The sequence below is a fragment of the Balaenoptera ricei genome, chromosome 17, assembly GCF_028023285.1.
Source record: "Balaenoptera ricei isolate mBalRic1 chromosome 17, mBalRic1.hap2, whole genome shotgun sequence".
NCBI classification, from domain to species: Eukaryota; Metazoa; Chordata; class Mammalia; order Artiodactyla; family Balaenopteridae; genus Balaenoptera; species Balaenoptera ricei.
The window spans coordinates 73,599,595-73,616,863 of NC_082655.1; the positions used below are offsets into that span (position 1 = coordinate 73,599,595).

At 36.5% G+C, this 17,269-nt stretch overlaps 1 protein-coding gene across 3 annotated transcripts in view; it reads right to left on the reverse strand.

Moving 5' to 3' along the window:
• Positions 1 to 17,269, reverse strand: part of NKAIN3 (sodium/potassium transporting ATPase interacting 3) — a 516,979-nt gene that overhangs the window by 226,944 nt on the left and 272,766 nt on the right. For all 3 annotated transcript variants that reach the window (XR_009498413.1, XM_059901560.1, XM_059901558.1), the window contains exon 3: positions 13,456 to 13,536. Coding sequence is in view for 2 of the 3 variants with exons in the window: in XM_059901560.1 (XP_059757543.1) it covers positions 13,456 to 13,536 (81 nt within the window). In the remaining variant the exon portion in view is untranslated. The remainder of the gene's footprint in view (positions 1 to 13,455; positions 13,537 to 17,269) is intronic.

Sequence of the window (17,269 nt, forward strand, 5' to 3'; positions counted from 1 at the left end):
ATTTCTAAAAAAGATCATCTCTTGAAAAATATGTAGAAAATGAACATTTTCCAGTAAGCATTATGCCTCTGGTACATTTATACCAGCATTATTTCTTGCCTTACATGCCTAACAAAGTGTTTTGATGACTGCTGTCATGTTTCGTAAAGCCCCTTGAGCTACTTGAAGGAAAACACAATATAAATGCAATGTAATAAACCACCTCTCTGTTTGGTACTCATAATAAAGTACATGAGGCTTTTGATGATTTAGTGAAAAATAAAGTAGGGAGTTTCTAAAGGTAAAGAAATAGATCAAGTCAAAAATCATTATACTCTGATCCAAGCATCAAGGGGCCTTAGTGGGTAAACCTATCACGATTTAGACCTTGGAAATTCATTTCCTGATGTTTTCAACAATGGTGAAAGCCTCCTACATGCAAGGCATTCTGTTAGCTGCCAGCATTATTATACCCCAATCTAATCTTTAGTCAAACAGATAAAACATTGATTTTCTTGTCTACAAAGCTAGCTCTAAATAAGCCAACATTTTTTCCCCTTCTGAAAGTATACATATATTTTACATTAAAAATACTATAGACAAAGAATGAACAATGAAACTGTAAGATTTAATTGGTTAGAGTCACCCAAAGCCAAGATTGTGTAATTAAAAACTTACGTGTTTGCCAAGAGTGTTTTTCTACTGCCTTAGATGTCAAGACAGTAAGTCTGCCGAGCCACTGAAGAGCTCTGTCAGTCTTTAGTGTAATGTCTTAAAAGTTGTCCACTCATGTGGACTTTAATTTTACTGATTTAAAAAAAAAAAAAAAGCCTCTGGGTAAAGCCAGAGTTGTGGTCTAATACTAACCTCTAGCTATTAAACAGTTTAATTCTTGGCTTTTATGGTAAATTTCTCACATCCTATATTTTGCTTTTAATATTGGATATAGAAGATAAATAAATAATTTATCAAGTGGTCATCTTGTTTTCTCCTTTTGGGAAAAACATGTGGGAAAAAATGATTAAAGGAAACACAAAAGCTGCCATCAATTTGTAGGAGTTTATGGACCCAGCCAGATGGGCAAACAGAGAAAGAGTGGAAAGCAGAAGAAAGAAGGTATTTGTCTTAGTTTTCAGATTGATTTTGTTGCTAACAATGATACACATTGACTTGGTTCTCATCTGGAAAACTAAACTCATTTAAAAATATAGTTACTATTGACACCTGTGATTTCAGAAGAGGAATTACAATTACAACCCTGATGTGCAATGTTTAAGCTTCCTAGGAATCTTTGGAGAAGTCGATAACGTAAACATTGAGTATAAATTTTGAAGTATATCAAAAGTCCATTTTTGGGTAGTGCTCCAAAAATGATCAATCATAGGTTATCCTTTGTTGTATTTAAATTATGAGATGCTGTAAATGATGCATATCCTTCCTATAGAAGTTATCCTTCAGGATACTTTACGGTATCAAATTCCACCGGGGGCTAAGGTTTCCTTCATTTTACTTTTTTACAAATTCAAATATGAAGAAATTATTGTTACTGACTTAGTTCCAATAGGGAAAAGAAGTGGAAAGAAATTACACTAATAAAAATGGGATTTTCCTTTAATCAGCTTCTTATGAATAGCAAAGTAAACTTCTGGTACAGGATGAAAGTGATTATACCCCCCAGAAGGCACAGGACTAAAGAAATATACGGACAATGATTTCTTCTCCGAGAAATAAAGCCCACCACCATGCTTTCTCAGGGACAAGTGCATTAGGGCACTGACTGATGCAAAGGTGCTTAATGGTCCCAGAGCAGGTGCATCGCCCTCTCTGACAGCGCTCATTTGCATACGCACATTTAATCCCAGTAGGAGGTGTGCATTCAGGGGTCCCCCAGAGCAGAAATATAGACATTCTCAGGTAAAAGCAGTTCTTCATAAACTTTATAACCTCATTCCAAACTCCAGTTGCCAGTGAACAGCTTTCCAGATTGACATCTTAAATCAAGAAAATGTCACACATGTACAGTAACTGGCCTAATCTTTTCTGTAAATTGCTGCTTGCGGTTTTCAAAAACGTAGTAAATTGCTGGCAATTGACAATGTGTCTCCCTGCACGGCTAACTTCACTTTCTGCACAGTTAACAAATCAGTCTTAAATTATTCATCAGATCACCCAATGTCTAGGCTCTTCTGACTGTCATTGATTTCAGGGACCAGTAGCCTGTCTGCCTTTTATACTAAAGTGAAATTCATACCATGTTCTTGGCATATAAGATTAATTGTATGTAGGAAATAATAATTACACTCTTTGTCTCAGGATCTCACTTAAGGGTGAGCACAGCTCACTACACAATCAGTGCCTCTGCTGTTCTCTGCTGCCCAGAAGCAGGACAGAGTCTCTTCTCACACTAATACTTAAAATAGTCTTAATGCACCCCGATACTTCAAATACACAGAGGAAGTGTTTTCTCTATTAATTCTAGAATTAAGGACAAGCACAAAATGACAAATTATACGTATAAGCGAAAACATAGATGGTCCACGTAGAAATGATGCCTTCAAACCATCGCACATTGTTCTGGAAACAGGGTCAAATCAACTCTCCAGACAGCTCAACCAAATTGAATTTTTGTTGCTAAAATAAGTGTGGGGATAGAGGGCTTGTTCTGAAAAGACTTCTTAACTCAAGGCCATTTTTCTTTCAGTAGCACACAGAGGATTTTGCAGGAAGCATGTTTGCCCTTCCTTGAAATACTTTTTGAATCAGTTACTGGCCCTAAGCTAAATAGTGCAGTTGTGCAGTGAAACACTCGTATATTTGAGGAGCACATTTGTCTATTTATGCTCAGGGAAATTAACTCCAGACCATCTCAAAAGGACTTCCAGCATTCTGGCATTTTCTCCCAACTGTTCCTAAACATATTTCCAGGCCACTGGTAGTCATGATCTGTACCTCGAAAGCTCCCTTGTTTAGAGCATGTCCTTATGTGACCACTTCCCAAGGGTAGTGACCTTGGCTCTGATGCAGGTAATCCCATGGAGTTCTCTCTCCAGTGTATGCTGGCCAGAAGAGAGTCTGGAGAAAAAATACGGGATGGAGGTGGGTGGATTGATGAAAATTCATTATAGGGAATTTAAAAAAAAGTAGCAACTCAAAGCACTTTTCTCGTGGATGGTAGGTCAATAACAGCATTTGTGTTTTAAAGGTCAGCATGGTACTTGTAATGCTGTTCTTTACTGAGTGTGTCTTCCTGTCTTCCTTAGGAAACCTTCCCTGATGCCGGTGATGCTATGTTCTCTGTTCTATGGTATCAGAGGCCTTTTTCCTTCATCATCGTAACACTGGTTACATTTTCTTGTTTTTACCTATTTAATGTCTGCCTTTCCTATGACATAGAACATTTTATGAGGCAGGAACTGGATGCAGCCCTATTACCTGGCACATTGCTTTGAACCAAGTAAATGGTAGGTGAAATGATCTGTAGAATTATATATGATTGGTCAGGTATTATTTTCAGCTGCATATTTCAAGCCCCCCCCAAGAGTGCCCCCCCCCCCAATATGAAAGAAATCTGCATGGGCAACACAGCGCTGATACAAAAGCTCCACAGAGTTAGGGTCCCAGGCTCCTTTTTTCTTTTTACTCAATTATTCTCATGGTTGACATCCTCATGGCTGACATGGTTGACATCTCAACCTTTCACATCCTTAAGGTTACCTCATAGTCCCAAATGGTTGGCACCACTGTGGTAGCAGAATAGTGGTCCCCAAAGAGGTTCATGTCCTAACCCTCAGAACCTGTGAATACGGTACCCTGCATGGCAAAGGGACTTTTTATAGAGGTGATTAAAGTGAAGGACCTTGATATGCTGAGATAAGCCTCTGTTATGCAGGTGGGTCCAATCTAATCACCGGAGTCCTTAAAAGTGGAGAACGTTTCCTGGCTGCAGAAAATCAGAGAGATGGCAGCATAAGAAGGTTTGGGCTGCCATCTCTGGCTTTGAACACAGGGAGGAATGTGGGCAGCCTCTAGAAGCTGGAAAATGAAAGAAAACAGATTCTTCCCCAGAGCCTCCAGAAAGGAACACGGCCCTGCTGATACCTTGATTTTATTTTAATTTATTTTAATTTTTCCCAGTTGTATTGAGCTATAATTGACATACACTATTGTATATGTATATATTGCAAAGTGATTACCACGGTAAGTTTCATTAACATACATCCCCTCACATAGTTACAAATTTTTTTGTGATTAGAAATTTTAAGATCTATTCTCCTAGCAACTTCCAAATATACAGTACAATATCGTTAACTATAGTCACCATGACGTACATTACATCCCTAGGACTTATTCATCTTATAATTGGAAGTTTGTACCTCCTGACCACCTTCATCCATGTTTCCAACCCCTCACGCCCTGCCTCTGGAATCCACTAATGTGTTCTCTCTATCTGTGAGTTTGTTTTTTTAGATTCCACATGTAAGTGGTATTACTCAGTATTAGTCTTTCTCTGTCTTACTTATTTCACTTAGCATAATGCCCTCAAGGACCATCCATGTCCCCTCAAATGGCAGGATTTCCTTTTTCTTTGTGGCTGAGTGATATTCTTATAAAATACCACTTTTTCTTTAACCATTCATCTGATGATGGACACTTAGGTTGTTTCCATGTCTTGGCTATTGCAGATAATGCTGCAATGAATATGGGGGTGCAGAAAGCTTTTCAAGAAAGTGATTTAATTTCCTTTGGGTAAATATCCAGAAGTGGAATTGCTAGATAATATGGTAGTTCTATTTTTAATTTTTTGAGGACCCTCCATACACTTTTCCATAGTGGCTGTCTCACAACTTCATTTTAGACCATCGAGACTCATGTCTGATTTCTGATCTATAGAAGAAGGGTAAGATTTGTATTCTTTTAAATGTAAGACTGTATGCTACAAGTCACTAAGTTTGGGCCTGCTTCTAAACTGAATTAGCTTTTAAGTAGCCTTTTCAGAAGCCTTCACAATTCTTCTGCTTATATCTTAATGGCCAGAACTTAGATGATCACACCTGCTCATATAAAGGCAAAGGAAATAGTTTTTTAGCACTTGCACCTCAAAGATAGATTTTCCCTGACTCTTGACCAGAAGGAGGGGGACTATATAATGGAAGATAACTAGAAATTTCTGCCATCATTTGTTTAATGAAAGAGTGATTAGATGGATGTAGTTGAACACCTACAAAATAAGGAAAATGATATGATTTTCATAGAAAGTTATATTTCCCATTTGTAAATTAATTTAGCAAATGGATATTCTTCCTTTTCTTTTAAGTTAGCTAAATTTCATTCAATTTTGTCCCTCCCCATCTAATTTTAATCTTAGAAATATGTTTTTTGTTGTTTTTTTTTTAATTTTAATTTATTATTTATTTATTATGTTTTTATTTTTGGCTGTGTTGGGTCTTCGTTTCTGTGTGAGGGCTTTCTCCAGTTGCGGCGAGTGGGGGCCACTCTTCATCGCGGTGCGCGGGCCTCTCACCACCGCGGCCTCTCATTGCGGAGCACAGGCTCCAGACGCGCAGGCTCAGTAGTTGTGGCTCACGGGCCCAGTTGCTCCGCGGCATGTGGGATCTTCCCAGACCAGGGCTCGAACCCGTGTCCCCTGCATTGGCAGGCAGACTCTCAACCACTGCGCCACCAGGGAAGCCCCAGAAATATATGTTTTTAAAGTTCCCATGCCTTTAGGTAATTAAGAACTACCGATATTCAGATTCCATAAATAAGTTCTCAGAGACCTTGAACCATACCAGCTTCTGTAAGAATAAAGTAGAATTACTTTTTTAATGTCTTCATTTGTTTTCTCAGCTTCATTTCTTATCTGACTGTGAAATATTCCATCTAGTTTCTGAAGTAGGCTGAGAGTTCCCAGGAAAAAGCCACATTTTTAAGGAGTCTAGACTGCCGGATGCTTTGATGTGCTGATTTTAACAGGCAAGCACACTGACAATTCTAATAAACACAACTGAATATTGTTGCTGTACTTCTCCTGTTATTCCCAAGTCAGAAAACAGGCAAAGGGGGATCAATGCTGAGGGCTTCCAAGGGGTGGCGGAGGGCTCCTCCCGAATCCTGGACACTCAGATACTTCCTGTGTCCCTCTCCCCTTTAATTCCGTCACCCTGTGCTTCTGTTCGGTGGTCTGTGCTGGGACCAGCCAGTTCGGCCTCATCTTCTGGACAGTATTATCGCGGCCTCTCTTGTTGCGGAGCACAGGCTCCAGACGCGCAGGCTCAGTAGTTGTGGCTCACGGGCCCAGTTGCTCCGCGGCATGTGGGATCCTCCCGGACCGGGGCACGAACCCGTGTCCCCTGCATTGGCAGGCGTATTCCCAACCGCTGCGCCACCAGGGAAGCCCCGGGATTGTATTCTTAATTAATGTTTCACAACAAAGAGATTGTGTCTTCAGAACAAACTAATTAACATCACAAGAAAATCCAAAATCTTAACGGCATTTACTCATGTTCTATCCGTACTACATTTTGTTCTAAAATGATCTTATGTTCAACTGATTGCATCAAAAATTTTGCAGTAGCATCTTTAAATTGCCTTAAAAACAGAGCAAATCATTTGGATATAAGCTATAAAGTGTGGTTTCTCTGCATATTCCAAAATTAAAAAAAAATAATGCCTGCATGGAAATTTAGCAGCCAAGTTCCATGCAGAATGGCTTAATGTTATATAAACAGTGGCTTAACAAACTTACATCTATCGGAATAATTATAGATCTATTAAAAATATTGTTTTATTGAACTTAGTGGAAGAATTAGCCAATTTGGAGATTGTCACATCAGCAGCCGCTGTTACGAGTGGCTGGAAACGACTAAGGCTGGCATGAGGTCAAGGATCTCTGCAAACTCCACCATCAGCTCAAGGTTGGCTATAGAAGTTGACTACGTCCTGTCTTTTCTCCCTGAGGAGTGGAGTCAAGAGAAGGGAGGAGAGAGAGGTATGTAAAGGCTGTAAGCATGGTCAGCTTTGGTGAGAGGAGAACAGGTTTGAATCAGACAGGAGACTAATTTTTAATGACCAAACTTGTACACAGAATCTGTTACCCAGTGTGATAATGAATGGGAATAGGGTTGGAGATGAAATAGTTCGGAGACAGCTTATTCAAAGAAACAAAACCATTTCATGATTATAATCCACTGAGTTGAGACAATAACCCAGTTATTCAATTATATATATATATATATTTTTTTTATTCAATTACATTTGCATTGGCTTTGTTCAATGACTCTCATTCTGCAGCAATAAATAGAGTTACTGTTGATCGAATAATATCCATTTGCTCTTTTGAAAAAACTATTTGAACCTCTACAGAAGGACATAAGATTATCACACAAACTTGTGATTAAAAACTCCAAACACCACCCAGGCCACAGCAATTACTGAGTTCACTGTGGTTTCTGTATGTCATTGGACTATAACGTAGCAGCAAATTGGATTTTTTAAGCAAAGGTTTTCAAAATGTTTGTATTTGATGAAATCTATGAAAATATAATACTGAGTTTAAATGTGCTTATAATTTTCTTTACTGTGGAAAAGAAGCTACAGGGAAAACAATTATCTTACCATACAAAGAACACTGAAGATGCTATTTTCAGAAGTTATGTTCACTTAGACCAAAGCCAAGGGGAAAAGTATAGTTTAAGTCCTTTGGAATAAGGAATGCATAACTATATTTACACAGCTTTGCTACTTTTTTTTTTTTTAATAAAAGAACATAATTGCATCACTTAGGTAAAGGACTGTGTAGGAAACAATAAACATTTGCAAGCTTTTGGGTCTCATTTCGATTTAATGCCCAGAAGCAGATTGTGATGGTTCTTCCTTTAAAAATCTTTAATAACTGGCTAGATGTCCACCATCACCTCCAATCTCCCATTCCCTCAGTCAATATTACAGACAAAAGCATTCTTTCAGGATAGCAGGATAAATATATACTAATATATTAGTTCAGAACATGAAATATTTTGTTATTCCAGTGAACTGAAAGTTTAAGCATTTTTCCAAAGATTCTCATTGATACAGATATGCTATTTACCTCATGATACAGTAAAAAGGATATCATTCTTGTAGTTTCAAAAGTAGGCATAGTTTTGCTTGGTTTCTTGGAGGCTACTCCTATATCATTTGCTGATACATTATTCTCAAATACAGACATTTTGTATCCTAGCTTCAGCCCTCCATAAACATCACATTTCAAGGTTCTTTCTAAAAAATGTCTGAGGAAAATATCATCAAAAGGAAAGGATAAATGCAAGTTTAATACTCATTGCTAGATTCAGCAAGTTGTATTTACGTAAAGAAAGAAATGCACTATGCATCACTTATTTAGTTTGAAACTGCCCACAGAAAAAGAATTCTTTGAAACATAAAAATATTTAGAATGTTTATTAAGAATAATGGATGGATTGTAAGCAGCTGAAGGGGATTGGGAGTTCTGTTTCCTATGCAATAACTTATGCACGGAACTCTGAATTGCCTAAACGTTTCCTACTTGAAAGTGCCTGCCCAAAGCCAAAATTAGTGGAAGAATCCAACCTTGAAGGAAAATGAATCTTGATCAAGAAAGAGATTTTTCCTATTAAGTACAGAGGAACAACTCAGGCTAGGTAACAAGAATGAGCCTTGAAAAAGAAGAATGATCTCATTGACCCTGCCAGACTGCTCAGACAAAATATTCAACTGAAGAGTCTCACAAGAGAAGAGAACCCTTGTGAGTGAATGGTGATGATTTAAGTCAAAAGAGGATAAGAAAGTGCTATTATTGCCATTTGGGGAAATGGCTTAAATTTCTTTCTTTTTTTTCACATCTTTATTGGAGTATAGTTGCTTTACAATGTTGTTAGTTTCTGCTATACAACAAAGTGAATCAGCTGTATGTATACATATATCCCCATATTCCCTCCCTCTTGAGCCTCCCTCCCACCCTCCCTATCCCACCCCTCTAGGTGGTCACAAAGCACCGAGCTGATCTCCCTGTGCTATGCAGCTTCTTCCCACTAGCTATCTATTTTACATTTGGTAGTGTGTATATGTCCATGCCACTCTCTCACTTCATCCCAGCTTACCCTTCCCCCTCCCCGTGTCCTCAAGTCCATTCTCTATGTCTGCATTTTTATTCCTATCCTGCCCCTAGGTTCTTCAGAACCATTTTATTTTATTTCATTTTTTTAGATTCCATATATATGTGTTAGCATACAGTATTTGTTTTTCTCCTTCTGACTCACTTCACTCTGTATGACAGAGTCTAGGTCCATCCACCTCACTACAAATAACTCAATTTTGTTTCTTTTATGGCTGAGTAATATTCCACTGTATATATGTGCCACATCTTCTTTATCCATTCATCTGTCGATGGGCACTTAGGTTGCTTCCATGTCCTGGCTATTGTAAATAGTGCTGCAATGAACATTGGGGTGCATGTGTCTTTTTGAATTCTGGTTTTCTCAGGGTATATGCCCAGTAGTGGAATTGCTGGGTCATATGGTAGTTCTATTTTTAGTTTTTTAAGGAACTTCCATACTGTTCTCCATAGTGGCTGTATCAATTAGATTTCTTTAAGAATCAAAATACCCACAGATCAGGTACTATGAAAAATCGCAGTCATTAAGACATGATATAGAGAAACAAATATAGGTAGTTTCCCTTTTGTGCGAAGGCAACGTGAACGCCAGTACAGAGGAGAAATCAGGAAGGGTTAGTCCATTTCCCTCCCAGGCTTCCTGCCTAAGTTTTAGAAAACCCCTGATCAAAGCTCATGATTAATATAAGTCTACAGAGAATTTCTATACATTCATTTTTTATGTCTAAATTATGCTCATGCACCGTCACACACAGTCAGAATCCTAGGAAAATGTGACACACTGAAAATTCTCTAGGATCAGTAATGTGTAAGTTCCATACATCTCTCAGGAAAAGTCAATTCGAAGAAATATTAGCGTAAAGTTTCTACCATTTGGAGTAATCAAAAAGATGCCATAAGGCATCAGCTTAATTTTGGAGGGATTAAAAACAAGTACAACTTGAGTTCTCAACATAACTTGTCTTTCAGTATCTTTAAATGTAGCAAATGAGTTGGGTTTTCATATTTACATTCTGAATGGATTCCTAGGAAGAAAAAAATGATTTCAAGTCTTGGGACTTCCAAAGAAGCATCAATAACTTATTAATTGTACCCTTGGTGATCTTAAAGTACAGCATGAAAAACAGTCTTAGTGCCTCCAAAGATGCATAAAGTCCCCTTCCAAGGGGAGCAGGAGGGACAGCAGGAGAATCTAGCTGGAGAAGAATTTCAAAAACGCTATTTACATGTTGAAGGAAAGGGTTTAATTAATCGTGTTACAGCTGTGAAGTTAATATGCAGATCTGAGGTCCTATCACAAGGGACTGTTACATACTTTTTAAACAAGTCACTCAGTCCCACATTTTCTTCCCTTTTACAGCTCTTGCATAGTAATAAATATACGTACCACAGGTTTGCAGAATGAGGACCATGACGTCTGTTAATTTCTCAATAATAATAAAGATGATGATGTTGATCGGCAATTATAAAAATCACTTTTTACTGAAACCTCACAATATGCCAAGATCCTTTCTAAGTTCTTTGTATGAATCATCTTACTTAATTCTTTCAACAATCCAATAAAACTAGTGCTGTGCTCTTCCTCACTTTGCAGAAAAGGAAACTGAGGCTCCAGTAGATTATGCAACTGCAGGCACTTCTGGTCACCTACCCACAGTCATCCTCAACCTCACCACACATGCACACATTCCCATTTCCTTCAAGTTCTGGAAGGTCTGGGGAGAATCAGGACCTTCAAGACCACAGTGACAAAAGTATGATGCCAAGCTGATGGGCAGATAACAGCAAAGGGGAAAATCTGAAGGTTGTGATCAAGAGTCCCCATAATAGGCCAGACGTATGATTGCTCGTGGCCAGGCGAGTACACTGTTAGTTAACGAGAATGGCTCAGTACTGCCTGTCATTGGAATAACACCCGAATCCATAGAGATGTTGTGGAAATTAATCTGAATCCGGTCTTTTGAGAAAGATTCACCATTTTAGAATGGACCTTTTGGGCAAAAATCAAAGTAGAGGAAGGCTTCTATTAATCTATCCAAGTGGGTAATTCCAAGAAATGGCTTCATGAACTAACAGGAGATAGAGGGCTCTAGAAAGTTAGTATGTAAACTAACACATGTGGACAAGGAATATCTTATGAAATGGGGTACAACCTGGAAAAAAATGGCAGAGGTGCTTGGGTTTATCAAGGGTCCTTAACTCTGCGCTAGTTTTCAGAATAGATTCCCTACAGGCTGGAATTGAGGCTTACCTGTGGCTAGCCAGGGAGAGGTTACCAGCCTTTGACACAGTAAATAGAGACCAACAGAAAATCTTTAGGATGCTCCTTTTGGAGCCATCTATCCTATTTATGATCTAGACTACTTGGTTGACTGCTTAATGGCATTTAAACGGGTAATGAAATGAGTAACTGGGACCACTATACCCATTTTTTTTAACCTTGAACCCAAAGAAACGAGGAAAAAAAAAATCCTTGACATGCACATTGATATTAGAAAAGCAGTTACAAGAAACAGTTCACAAAGGTCACCTTGAGCCGTGGAGGGAAATCAGCCTTTGGGGAACAAATCAATGCTACTATTATTATAGTTTTTAAAAATTAAAAAAAATCACATCACAGGATTATTTTGCAGCTTACCTGAGTTACCATATTTGGTAACAACGCGAAACACCAAACAAACACTGATTACTATCTTTATTGGTGAAGCTGGTCCTGTTTTTATATTTCACAGAGACTTTCAGGGTTCAGTGCTTTGCCTAAGGGCCCATAGTTTATAAGCATTAAAGACAAGATTTGAATCCAAGACTTATGATTTGAAATTCAGTCCTCTTTCAACACACTATGATGCCAATTCCATGGAACAAATTTCCTCTGGTCTAATTTATTCCAAACCAATTAACAGAGAAAGAGATAAAAGATGATTTCCACCCAGTGAAATAAAAGTATGACTTAAATTGACCAATCAAATCATGAGTTACAAAATGTTATGGGTTGAAAAATGCTATGCTTAACTTATTATCCATAACTATTTTATTCATAAAATTGCATTTTAAAATTACTTTATAATCTGCATGTTACAGATAATCACTGGGCACTGATTTAAGTACTTTCTTCTGTCTTAGAAATTAGGTAGAGGTAAAGGTAGATGTTGGTGCATTTGCATGTAACTCAGAAATGTCATTTCTGGTTCCTGAATGCATTTGCCAATGTGAGAAAATAATGACAAGTTCTAATTATAAAGTTATTATAGTGTAGAACAAAGAGTAACCACCTCTGGAGGTTCTGGAGAAAACCCTTCAGGGATATTTGCTGCTTGGCTAAATCAAAAATTCTTTGTTAGCGTATGGACTTCAGCGGAGCCTAACAATTCTAAAAGTCTCTGTGTTGGTCAAGGCAAATTTTCTAAGATCTAAACCACAAATGCTACTTAAAGAAAATTTGAGACTATCATACAACAATAGAATGTTTGCACAAATATAGTTGATAACAAGAAATTGAAAAGATAGATTACAGCTTTCTTATTCTTTTTGTAATTATACTGTTAGGTTTCTTCTCTACGATTTCAAGTGGGAACTGTGCTGGTTTATGAGAATAATGCTTAAGAAACATAACTAGAAACTTAACCCAAGATGCTCTTCCATTTGGATGGTAATCAAAAGATGATTCTGCAAGAGTCATAATGAAAATTATGTGTTTTGTTGACATGAGTTCTAGACAGACAGAAATAATATTTGTATCATGTTGCATCAAGACAATTCTTTTCTGATCAGGATTTCACAATAGGGATCACTGCACTGATGTATTTAGTTGTCAGTAAACGTATGCTCCATTTACTGTAATGAGGATTTCCTTCTCTGACAAACTTTATTTTTCCAGAATTAATATTCAAGCAAAGATAGCAATTTGCTATTCATGTTTGTTACGTTTACATCTTAGTCAATCCCTTTTCCCATTTTAAACACAAGAATGTTCAAAGCCATTTTTCACTTAACATATGGGGCTGTGGTCACTGGGACATTAGGCCTTTTTAAACTGGACATGAGGATACACTGGTAGCTGAGTTCCATGACAGCTTAACAAACTAAATCATAAGGCCATTGTTTCAGAGTTTCATTGTATTAACATGTTCCCAAGGTTATTCTTTCTAATGGCATCCAAACTCTTTTTTGATTAGTATCCCATTTGTAATGTTGCTTAGATTACTATATATACTTAGTATTCCATTTGTAATGTTGCTTAGATTACTGTATACACATATATATTAGTATTCCATTTGTAATGTTACTTAGATTATTTATTAGTGTATTCTTTTTAAAAGTGTACTTTAAAAGCATGATGGACTTACCTTAGAGAGCCCACCTACTTCCAAATAGAAGCAGATAATGAACACATTCCAGGTGACCCAGAGGGCAGTCCATACTGTATACTGGAAAGAAAGGGTTGGGGGAAGAAAGAGAAGAAAAATGTGGAGATGAAAGGCATGCATACTAAATAAATCGATAATAAAAATGTCAATAAGTGTGTCTTCTGGAAAAGAATGCTCCTTATGTGGTCCCCTAAGATCTCTAGAAATTAAAAATCCAATAGTTTCTACTGCTTTAAGTAGATGCCAATAAAACTAGATTTATTTTTACAGTGCTTTGCTGGCTTGCAGATGCAAGTTAAATCCAAGCACTGATTTGATTTGTTTTCTGACTACCAGCTTTTCCAAGGGACACAATTATGCAAATTTTCTGGGGTCTAGCTAGCTAGCAGCTAGCTAGCTATCTTTTAGTTATAATAATAAGTCATCAAGGGTTTAGGAATGTTAGTCAAAACCCTTCACTTCCATATCCCTGAATGAGGATCATGTTTGAAAATGGATGTATGGAGTAAAATTAACAACCTTTCAACTGTTGGACTATTTTATTGAGTGGAGTGTATGCCCCTAATATAATTATAGAATATAATATGATTATGTAAAATATTTTTTAAAAGCACACAAGTTCTAATTATGGTAGGATTAATAAGTAAATCCTACTTATTAATAAGTAGGATTAAGAGTGAGCAAATAAGCAACATATTTCCATAATGGGAAAATACCTTCCAATCACAACCAAAAAACTGTAAACGTGCGAGCCTTATTGATTAATTGGTTTTATTAATGTATTATGTATTAGGAAACGCCTTCCTCAAGAGTATTAGTCAGACTGAATTAAGGTAGCCTTAGATCAAGGCTCATCAATAGAGAGGTCTTAGGGCTCTATTCATCCAGTCACTTTCTTAGGCAGACAAAGACACTGAGGTCTGGAAAACTGACATATAGGACAGCTTGGATGACTCAGGATGGAACTTACCATGGCAACACAATGAGCAGATCAAATACAATGGTTTGCTCATTCATTTTATTGTACTGCAAAAATCTATGAATTCGTAACTTCTTAAACAGGCATACTAATTAAATTATTGCTTTCTATTGTTAAATTAAGATAAATGTTGAAATAACTTATTAGCTATTGTTAAATTAAGATAAATATTGAAATAACTTATTAGCTTCTTCTATGCTCTGCCAAATAATAGACTTATGAATTTTAAACACTGTATAAAATAGCCATGATCTTACAAACCTTATCAGAAGCTTTTAAACGTTTTCTAAAATTCAATTTACATTTTGCATCTTTGTCATTTATGATTTTTTAAAAGAATAATACATTTATAATAATGAGTTAAGGCTCCAAAATCACTGGAAATTTAGAGGAGTTGGAAAATATGTAAAAAGTTAACACAAGTTAAAATATATATTTAGGCTTTTGGTCGTTGCCGATATTGTTGACCTGATACCTTCTGCTGGCAAAGTCTTCTAGTGTGAGTGGGTTTAGATGTTTCCTTAAAAGTGCACCAAATGCACTGAAATGCATTTTTCTGAACCACAAAATATTCCCATGAATATTGAAAATAGCTAATCTACATTCTCAATGTATACTTTTTGCAAACTGATAAAGTCACAATAACCACAACACATTTTAAAGATGTTGCTAATCAGATGGCATCTGGTATCTGATATTTTTCATTCTAAATAAATATAATTCTGGGTATACTTGAGTGACAGAGTAGTGCAGACCACTAATTCAGGAGGAAAAAGCCAGTGATAAAGGTAAAGGGAAGGACATAAAATAAAGCAAGACTAAAGTAAGAAAATGAACTGAATTAACTGTAAAACCACATGATTCTTAATTATTAGGACTGCAAGCCTAAACCCATAAGTATTCTTTTAGAAAAGTAAATCAACTCACAGCTATAAAAAATACATAATAAAAAATTCTACTTAAAATCATAGCACAAACTTAGTGATTGAAGTGTATTCTGATCCCTCACAAGTTGTACTACTGATGTCACTTTCAAACATTCAAAGATAAAATGATCAGGCTGAGTAGATTCCCACAGTCAGCTCCGAAATTCCTAACAAGAGTTACTCCGCTGCTTTCTACATTCCTGGTACTGTGATTAAGCACTTTACACAGATTAAGTCATTTAGCCATCACATTAATACCAAGGTAGAGAGGAAATCATCGGATCACCACGTAGTTAGTGTCAGAGTTGGGATAGGCACTCTGGCAGTTTGACTCCAGAGCTGGGGTGCTTGGGCATTACATGAGAGTCTTCATTTTAAAATATCTTAGGAAAAGGACTACAGATTAATTTGCAAGTTAACACTTCCCCAAATTCTGCAATTTATCAAATAACCAATTCACCAGATTACCAGTTTACCAAAAATTCATTCATTCATATATATTCTATAACTGGTTATGTTTTTGAAATGATTTCTTTTGTATTTTGCTATTAATGTGTCGTGCGTTATATAAATACGTAGTTTTTTAAAAAGCAATATTGTAAGTTTCTTTATTCTAATACACTGGTTTGTTGAGAACAAAGAATACCTGTATGGTTGAATTTTGGATTGTTATGAGATGGAGACCATATACCTCAATGTGCACCTGAGACTCAAGTCTGCACACAGAGGTAAGAGGAAAGGATTTCTAGCAACACGAATAACACATCCAAAGGAATTTTGCAGAGGCAGAAAGTATTAGAACCATATATGGTATAAGACACTGGCTATCTTCCCTCTCTTCTTTTTGATGTGGGTTAATTTATTTATAATGCAATTGAAACTAGAATTTAAAAAAGAGATAAACTATATTTTTAACAAATACCTTTTGGTTATCTTGGAGTACGCCTACAAGCTCAGACAGCCACATAGATATACTTGAAGTATAGAAGACTTAACTTCTCAAAGTAAAAAAAAAAAATCACTCTGTATAATTATCTATCCATCTATTTACCCATCATCTATCTATCTAAATATAATCTATCAACCTATTTATCTATCCTACTTTGCTTATGTTCAGTACACATATTTTAAATCCTAATTTAATTAGACAGTGCCCATAAAGATGGAAAAACATCTATGTGTTCTCTGTGGCTTCCTGGATATTGCATAGTTTTATGAAGATATTTCAGCATTTTTTAATTGAAATGAACTTTAGCAGTCTCCCAGCCTATTCCTTTCTCATTGAGCAATTAGTCCATAACATAAATTATTTTTACGTCCTGAGCTTGTTTGTTTTCCAGTTACCAGGAAGGCCATTCATTCATTCATTCCCGTGTGTATCAATCAGATACAATATTATACTCAATATGTTAGATTCACTCAAAAAAAATGTAGGTTCCTTGCTCACTCATTGTTCTAATAGTTTCTGGAGTTTAGTATTCATGTCCAGGGGGAAATAAATCTGAGACCACTGAATGGAAACCTAACACTCTTAACTGCCATGTTGAGCAGTAACTCTGGAGGGAGATTTATGATGACATAGTAGGGATATTTCCCAGTATAACAATTCAAATGAAAGCAAGTTGCAGTTCTTTGGATGTGGACATTTGTATAAAAGTCCAAATAACTAACTTATGGGCCTAGCATACTTACTTGGCTTTCTTTTTTTAATTTCTAAAGGAAGCTTTGAGTTACTTTTAATTCCAATGTTAATCTTTATTCAAAAACTGTCAAGTTAGCTAATATTTCTGCATTTAAATTAATGTAAAACCACTTGATTAAATTATTATCCATGAAATAATAAAGATTTCAATAATTGTAGAGCAGAATCTCTTTCTAGAATTCGTAA